At 37.4% G+C, this 9,712-nt stretch overlaps 1 protein-coding gene across 1 annotated transcript; it reads left to right on the plus strand.

Moving 5' to 3' along the window:
• Nucleotides 1-4,724: 4,724 nt before the first annotated feature.
• Nucleotides 4,725-9,222, plus strand: LOC132528498 (rRNA 2'-O-methyltransferase fibrillarin-like). Its single transcript, XM_060164304.1, is given in 3 exon segments — nt 4,725-4,747; nt 8,668-9,107; nt 9,110-9,222. Coding segments are annotated over 3 exon segments (576 nt in total).
• The last annotated feature ends 490 nt before the right edge of the window (nt 9,223-9,712 follow it).

Below are 9,712 nucleotides of genomic sequence, written 5' to 3' on the forward strand. Positions count from 1 at the left end.
TTCTTCTCCCTTTAAAGAATGTGGTTCCCATTGTGGCTAAGATCATGTTGTTCCCTAAAGATAGTGATCTAAGATAGTGAAATAAGTGGGAATAACAACACCTTGGATCCTATGTTTTTCATCTTTGAAACTCCCTCTGCTTAGAAAGGCTACTGCATTGTATAACTCCAAGGTGAACCTTTAACACTATGGGTATACAAAACAAGGACCTGGATTTCTCACTCACAATTTGATGAGTTTTTTTTTTTTCCTTTTGTCTGGGGAAGGGTGAGAATAGTTAATAAATTATTAAGCAAAAGAGCCAGTATTCATATTTCGATTCTTTCTTAATCGAGACTCCTCAATTGTAATTCCACTTGATTGGCACCAATATTTTTATAAACTGTTGGTAACAAATAATAACAAAAATATATGGTCAGGAGAAAGAGCAGTTACATATCAGTATGTTTCTGTACTTCTCTGAAACCCCTAAGTGATGAAATTTCATTGGGTACAGTGTGGAGTTCCTTGTTGGGAAGGAACTTTCTGTAGAAGCTTTGCTCTGAGGACTTGAAACAAGAAAAAGGGAGATGTGGAAGAGAAGAATGTTATCCCCTTATACATCTTTCTCTTATTGCATTTGTCTGCAGTAAATAATTAACCCCTAAGGCCATTGAAAGTTTCCAGCTACAAGTCCACTTGTTTGTTTCTGTCTCTTCTAACCTTTCCATAAAAATATTTGAGGTAGCAAATCTATTAGGATAATTCATTAGGTCTATTGACTAATAAAGAGGTTTGTACTAAGTTGGGAAAGAAATTTATGAAAGGATTGTTTCAGCTGCTTTCACTACTGACCATGAATCACACCACCTGGAGAACTCTACTATTCCTGTGAATTAATAATACCTTTTCAGCAAGGTGTTTGCTGAGCAACCTTGGTGGGCAAAGGAGGTTTTGTGGTATACAAGGCAAAGCTTAACACAACTCACAACTCTGTACACATGAGGAAGAGTGCATGTACATGTGCCTCACCCCAAATGGCAGAGAATTCCAGCATTCTTGTTTTACTTGGAATGTTTTAGAATGAACATGTAAATATCGAGGTGGGTATGTTCAAGTGTCTCTATGTGTGTGATATTTTAGCAGTTCTTTCAAGAAAATTATGTAGTCCTAGTGTGAACACCTAACCGTGAAAGAGCTAAAAATGTATTTTCCCCATCCTGACCCATGATCACCTTCACCCTGGTAACCACTACTCACATATTTATTTTCCATGAAAACTTACTAGTAGATCCCTCTTCTTTCATGTCTTCTCAGAAACAAAGTGTAAGGTTTATTCTAGAGTGCTTTTGTGTGGATGTGAGCTGAGATGCCCAATAATAAAACTAGTTGAATTTATGGAATTCATACCATGCACCTTGCAGTCTGCTAGGTTAGCTAGTTGCATGCCTTATTTCATTTAGTCCTGATTATGAAAGTTCATATTGTTAACACTGTTTGGCAGAAGATAAAACTGAGTCTTTGAAAGGTCAAGTAGCATGTCCAAACTTTAGGTGATTGGGGGTGGAATTAAGGCCAACCTCAGAGACCACACTCTTCATCATCATTTTCTGCTGCTTCCTGCAGTAAAACAAAGTGTTTGGTAAACCTGAAAGCAAGTTTTCTCAAGGAAGGAGCACAGAGAAGATTATCTATGTACTTAAGTTGCCATGGGATAAGGGAAATGACAATGGAGTGAATCAGAGGTATGTGAATATCTGTTGTACTTAGTTGGGTTGTTGGGAAGACAAATACATTTGTGAAAGTTGTTTTAAGACTATGAAGTGCCAAGATACAAAGCACAACCAACTAAACAAGCAAATTTAAATGGTACTTGTTGGGGGGAACTTGACAATCCTTTTCTGTCTGATATTATATTTTATAAAATTCAGATATCTATTGGAAATAAAAGGTTTACTCAAAATCATAAAATATGCCTGGAGTAAATTCAAAGTACTACTTTTAATTTATAATTCTTAGCATCTCGGTCATTGTTAAATATTTTTAACTTTTATTCTAGTGAGTGGCTGAAATACAGAAAAATTAATTATATACTATTCCAACAAGCTCAAAATCTCTGGAATAAAGCCATTAAAAGTTTCAGCCTGGATTTAGAATAAAATTGCACATTTAATTTCACCAGCTGACATTTTGAGGCTGAGGTAAAAATGCATGGCAGTTTTTTTTTTTTCCAAACTGCCCGATAAATATCATGTAAACACATTTTATGCATTTATAAGTATAAAAAGATATTTCCCAAAGTTAACTTAGAATGCTGCCCCCAAGTTTCCTGGTTTCTTTGCTCCACAAAATAATTGCTGATTATTTTGAAAAAAAATTATCAGAACAATATGATGGCAATGATTCTTTTCTTCCACCAGAGCTGCATGGTTTCTTTGAGTGGGCTGAAAGGGAGAGAGAGAAGGGAGGGAGGATATGAGGAGTCAATATGGAAGCTGTAGTCAAGGTAGTCTCCGTCTTTATAGAACTGAGATAAACCATCTTTTGCCTTGTTTCATTTATCTGTTTAGCAGAAGGCTTGTGCAATTTGCATTTTAGAATGTTCAGTCCTTTTAATTTACTTCTAAATAATTTGTTTCTACATTATGCTGCTTTGTTTGTAGAGAAAAATACTTACACAAGTGTTTCATGAAGTAAAATGAACATGGCACTCTCCAAAGAGAATTTCAAAATAAAAACCATTAAGGATGAATGGCGTGCATTACAGAAATCTCTACCATATGTCTGAATGGGTCTTTGTATCAAGCTTATTTACAAAATTCATAGGCACTAATTTATCTAAGAAATAGAATGATAAAGCTTTCAAGCCAAAGAAAAAAAATAAAAACATAGTAAATATAAAAGACACATTAATAATCTTTTCTGTGAGCCTGATTTTGATCTTTTCTTTTGGATTGTTTATTGAGTCATATCAGAAGGATTTGTTTAATTATCTAGAAATTACTTGGTCTCAACAGAAGGTTGGCAGTATCAATTCCTGGAGTAGGTAGTTTGGAGGATGAACTACTAATATCATGGCATTTGTAAGAGAGGGAAATTTGACCAAACTGTAGCAAATTCTGTAATCAAAGAATTTCTAAGAGGTAGAGTCTACCATGGTATATAAAACACATCTCAGAGACATTTCCCCCAATGAGATTGACCATCTCATTTCAGTAAAAACAAAGAATGAGAAAGGCTTATGTAATTAGACTACCTAAGTATTTTTTTTAAATGTCATTTTCAAAAAATGTGTACGCTTGTATCTTCAACATCGTGTTCTGGGTCTGTTTATTTGAACAGACTCAATTGATGACCCCTTTCACTACTAAAAGTGAAACACCATGTATGTTTTAAGAGTTATTGAATGAATCTCATTGATTTGTGCATACTATGAGAATCCACATTTTCCTATTTGTTTATTTAATGTCAGAGACTGCAAACATTGTATAACAAAGTTAGTGTCTTGTTTGTATCAGTATGTTTGCACAGAATGTAATTATTGTAGAAAGAAAAAAATTATGGAGTAGATAATACAAAAGAATTTGGTAGTACAGAATCCTCAGTAACCTTAGGCATTAGTAGCAAACCTCTTTTGTTAGAGAAGAGAGTGGCATGGCACTCTGGACCATTGGAACCTGATGAGACCTTAGCTAAGGAAACGTCAAATGGTAATAAAAATTCAGCTTTTATCCTTATAGGTGGCATTTAAAGGTGATTTGTGAGGGACTCTACTTCAGTTGTTAGCACTGTTTAATTTTGGCTATGGTTCAGACATGATCATCTTAAGATATTCATGAGCAATAAAACCTAATTCAGAGCAAAATTTAACCCACGGTGGCACTATGGCTTCCAAATACAGTATCAATAGTGACTTGAAACTTCTCCATGTGAGGTGTAGAAGTATACTCTCTTTCAGAATACAATTCATATGCGTGAGGGCCCATTTTGTATGTGTCCAGGATCATTAATGAGCCACAGTAAAATATGGGGCCAGAGATTGTTTACAATAAAAATCGAGGTCGTATCTTAACAATAATATCCAATTAAGTTAATCACTGTGGAAATGGTGACTATTTAATAATGACCATTCTAAGTCATCTAGTCTTTAAGGTGTGGATAGAATTGATAGATTTGACCACTTATTTTATCATAGAAAAATTTGCCTAGCACATTTGCATGTTTTTTCCCCCATTTTGGTTCCCCTGAATACCATCCAGTCGATAGGTAATACTGTAGGGAGACTGGGCATACGTACTAAGCCTTTCTCCAGAGTTGGAACACTATAATAATACAAGATAGAATCAAAGAAGAGTTTAGAGAGTATTACCTGACGGTCTAGTGATTAAGGTTCTGTGCTTTCACTGCCGAGGGCACGGGTTCAGTCCCTGGTCGGGGAACTGGGATCGCGCAAGCTGCTTGGCATGGCCAGAAGAAAAAAAAAAGGAATTTAGAGATAATCTAATGGAATCTAATGGAAATTTAGAGATAATCTAATGGAATCTAATGGAAATCCCAACTCTCTCACCTATCAGCTTTGTGACCTTGGCCAATTATATAATTTCTCTAATAAATAGTGTATAAAGCAGATTTCATAAGAATTACAAAAAATAATATACTGCAGTGAATGGCATATTTTAAGCACTTGATGCTTGTTGTTGTTTTGAGGGAGGATTAACGTCGAGAACAGTTAAATATGTTGCAGTATGGGTCTGGCGGAATTTTTCAGGTAAAGGGATTTGAACCTGAAGGAGATTGTATACAGGCTTAGAGATGAAGGAGAAAGAGTCATAAAAATCACAATTTATTAGGTACCTAATATGTTTTGAACACCATAGTGGGCACACATAAGAAGAGAAAGCCAATATAAGAGGAAGTAGGAGAACGTCAGAATAAGTATTTAGCTGATTACAGTTCTTACCAATTTCTTTGCAAAACTTTGTGCCTCTGAAAACAAGCTGTGTCACACCTTTAGAAGTAGTTTGCTCATTCATGGCATGGATTAAGAAACTAGTTCTGATAATTGGAGATACCTAGTATGTTTTGTTGAAAGTATGCTACGAAGGAAAAATAATGAGCTTTTTTTGGTCTTCTCCCCTGAGTCCTTAGGCATCCTGAAACCACTGGAATGAAGGCAGAGACCACATATGTGCTCACATAGATTTCTCTCTTTGAGAAAGTGAGCCATTAAGGGAAAGTATAACTTTGTATAGCCTGGGCCTAACATATTTTGATTACATAATTGTGCCCAATGAAAGGTTTTTGAATGCATGAATTAATGAACAAGTGCATTAGAGTGAATGAATGAATCTCCAAGTTAAGTCCAGAGTTTTGTTTTTTTTAAGTCCAGAGTTTTAATGAGGAGGGTCGAAACATATTTATTGAGGACCCTTTGTCATACACATCATTGTCACTCTGCCAGTTCTGAAATGCATAAAATATTACATCACAAAAATGATCGCCGTTAAAGATGGTGAAATTTTGGTAAAAATGATGTGTACATTCCTTGCTGGTGACATTATTAATTGATAATTCCTTTAGAAGTTACATGACCATTTGCAACAAAAGCCACAAATTTACTCATATCCATTGCCTTCAAAATTCTTCTCTTATGGAAACATTTGAACAGAAACAAAAGCTGACCATAAAAAAATTTTATTGCAATCAATATTAGTAGCAAAAAGTTGGAGACAAACTAAAAGTCCAGCAAAATAATGATTTTATAGATTATGGTACATCAACACAGTTTAATGCTATGAAGCTATTAAAATAATAATTATGTAGCAAAATAAGGTATGTTTATGAGATAATATATGTAAAAATAGTGAATGTGAAATTCTATGTATACCATTATTATAACAATGTAAATACAGCATGTGTGTATCGATAATATGCATAAATAAAACTAGTAGTTCTGTCAGGATAATAAGATAATTGGTTTTGCATTTTCAAAACATTTATTCATCTTACATTATCTTTCAATACACTTCTAAAAATTTTATTTTCTTTTGTCATAAACAGAAACTGTAGGGCCTTCTCTTCTGATAATTCAGTGTCTTTATAGAGCTTGAGATTTATTATCATTTGCTCTATACAGAAATTTAGGAATATGTAGATGACTGGGTAAAAGGTATATAAAACTGATCTCTGGCTATATACTTTGAAGGTTGTTTTAAAAAATAAATTCCCAGTATTCATTTTCTTATATAGTTTGTTTTTCCTGAAAGTCAACTTAAGGTAAAAAATCAAAGGCTTTTATCTTATAGATATAAATATGCGTGTATCTTTGTTAATCTGAAGGCAGCACGTTAAAATGGAAAGGAGCGCTTGGCCAACAGTTTGGATCTGTTGGTTTTACAGATGGGGGAACCCTGGGAGGCAGGGAGATGAAGTGATTTGGACAGGGATACAATGCCAATTAATGGCAGAGCCAGGGTCAAAATGCACAGGTTTTGAGCGAGTTGAGAACTTTTCCACCCACCCCTCAGCCAGAATGCTTTTCCCATCACCCTAAAATGAACTGTCAACTTCCTTCTAGCTTCAGAGCCCATGAAGATTTTTCTCTACCTGCAGTGTCACATCTGTGCTGCATCCCCATGTCTAAAGAGAACAGGATTTTCTATCTCAGCCAGAAATTGCTACTTAGTACACACCTGCACAGAGGTAAATGCTGGCGCTTGGGTAGTCTTGTCTCCATGTGCTCATTGGTTGCATCTCCTCAAAATCAGGAGTTCTGCTTCTCAGCTCTACATCATTAATGTGTTCACCTAGCTATAGCATTCCTATCTGTCTTAATAGCCTTTCTGAGTTCTCCCTCCCCATCATCCACAGGCAGAAATCCTGGTCAAAGCAAGTGGCTCCCACTGGGGTCGCTTTCAAAAATCCACAAAGAACAAATTAGTGTCCCTGATTTGCTTCAGAAACACACAGCAAAGAAGCCTCTACAACATGCTTGAAAGAAAACAAACAACTAAGAGAGAAAATAAGTTCAAGGGAAAACCCACTGCTATTCTTAAAGGGAGCTCTAAGGAGAAGACTTCAAGAAAGATAAATGGTTGCTGAGGACGGTTTGCCCATTAGCCTGTGGTAGAGCAATTAGGCAGTAGTGGAAGGGAGGATGAGTGGGTAAATTCATCTGAGGGTCCTATGAAGCCAGCCTTGAAGGAATTAAAAAAAAAATACACCCGTTTTATTTAATGAATGTAGTCAAATGAACCTAGATGATTATATTTAATCTCTAAATTTATATGTAGTTTGTCAAACCAGACATCAGTTAAACACAACTTCCTCCTTTGCACCCATTTGTTCTTGGCCTTCTCATTCCTTCCTTTGTGTTAATATGGTGATGAAGCTCTCTTGCTATATCTCCTGTTCACTATGTTGTAGAGAAATATATGACTCTTTTATTATCAGAGCAATAGGCAATTATTAGTTAGAAGACCCTTCTTAGTCTCTTTGGAAAAACCATTATTTTATTGCCTTTTATCAATAATATTCACCCAGGAACCTAGACAGTAAGTATTAACTGAGCATCTACTATGAATCAGGCTCTAGTCTAACCATCATGGAAGGTCCATATCTGACTAATGTTTTGTCCTTGTCCTCAAGGATTTCATAGTGTGAGAAGGGGATGTGAAGACTTCCTGGGACAGGTGCTGGTTTGGCCAGTCTAGCTACCCTTTGTGTCCTCCCTCTTCTCATGGCTTCTGTGAACCTAGGCAGTATCTTTGATGAATAAGGCAACCAGCCAAGAGAGAAAGGCTCTAAATCAATGGCTCCCAAACATGGGTCCTTGGATCTGAACCTCCAGATGAACCTCTTGTGCTTTTTTTTTCCTTTTTTTTTTTTGCGGTACGCGGGCCTCTCACTGTTGTGGCGTCTCCTGTTGCAGAGCACAGGCTCCGGACTCGCAGGCTCAGCGGCCATGGCTCACGGGCCTAGCCGCTCCGCGGCACGTGGGATCTTCCCGGACCGGGGCATGAACCCATGTCCCCTGCATCGGCAGGTGGACTCTCAACCACTGCGCCACCAGGGAAGCCCCCTCTTGTGCTTTTTGAAACTACCTAGACTAGTATGGATCAGAGTATCTTGGAGAGAGGACTACAGTGTCTGTTCTAACGATGCTCTGTAGGTGATTTTGATACTTCATCAGGTTTGGAAATGAACAATGGATGAATCCATAATGGACAAGAGGAAGTGAGTGTTGAAATGGATAAGGAAAATAACCATCTGTAGACACCTACAAGGCAGTATACATAATGGTTAAAGACTATACCCTGTGGTGTCAGACTGCTTGAGTTTAAATTCTGTCTCTGCCACATAGAGCCGTGAGATTTTGGGGCAAGTTTTAAAAACTAGCTGGTCTACAGTTCCCACGTTTTGTAAAGTGAGAAACGTAGTATTACCTACCTCGGAATTATTATAGGGAGTAAATGAGTTAACCTATTTAAAGCAGTTAGAACCATATTAGAGTTAAAGAAAACAGTAAGTGTCACTGCTACTACTACTTTTACTACTACTACTACTAATTGTTGTTCTTCTTCCTATTATTATTATTATCATAAGGAAGTTTATGCTTAGAGTCTTACAAGAATACAGATGAGGGATGATAGGAGTTCACCTCTGTTTAACCCCCCAGACTAAATAAAGCAAAACCCCCTTCCATTCCAAGCTGTCTGCAGCAGTCTTGGGCTCTGTGGACCAGATCCGCATCAAGCCAGGGGCCAAGGCGCTCTACCTCAGGGCTGCCTTGGGTACCACGCTCTCCCATGTCTCTGACATCATAGGCCAACAGGGTCTGGTCTGTGCAGTTGAGTTTTCCCACTGCCCCGGCTGTGACCTCATTAATTTGGCCAAGAAGAGAACCAACATTATTCCTGTCATTGAAGATGCTCAGCACTCACACAAATACCACAAGCTCATTGCAATGGTGGATGTGATCTTTGCCGACATGGCCCAGCCAGACCAGACCCAGATTGTAGCCCTGAATGCCCACACCTTCATATGTAATGGAGGACACTTTGTGATTTCCATTAAGTACAGTTGCATTGACTTCACAGCCTCTCCCGAGGCCATATTTGTCTCTGAAGTGAAAAGTTGCAACAGGAGACAATGAAGCCCCAGGAGCAGTTGACTTTAGAGCAATATGAAAAAGACCACCCTGTGGTCATAGGTGTGTACAAGCCACACCCCAATGTGAGCTGAAGCCCAGCACCGTCTGGACTGGGCTAGATTGCATTGCTACTGTTAATGCTACTGTTGCTGATGTTAGACTAGGTGATTTTTAATTTGTGATTCTTTAGAAGCTTGTAGGCTGTTGTTTTCTGTGCTTAGTAGATGGGTAACGTCTAGCCACTGTACTATCCACTACACTATACTGCTATACATTCTATTGTTTTCCACTTATACATTCAACGTATTAGGAACAATAGAAATTATAAAGCAAAAAAGAAACATTAAACAATTTTTAAATGTCTTTAATTGTTCATTTCTCATCATGGCTGTAACGGACCCAAAAGTAATATTAATATTCAATTATATTTGGTTCAATCAATAGGCTTCCTGCTCATCCCTGGGCAGAAGTTGGTGTGGGCTGCTAAGAAGTACTCTGGCATCAGATTCAGAATACTGGGTTCTCAATCCAGGCCTGCTTCTGACCACCAGAGTGGTCTTGGGCATGTCATGTAATATCTCT

Source organism: Lagenorhynchus albirostris, chromosome 1 (assembly GCF_949774975.1).
Source record: "Lagenorhynchus albirostris chromosome 1, mLagAlb1.1, whole genome shotgun sequence".
NCBI lineage: Eukaryota > Metazoa > Chordata > Mammalia > Artiodactyla > Delphinidae > Lagenorhynchus > Lagenorhynchus albirostris.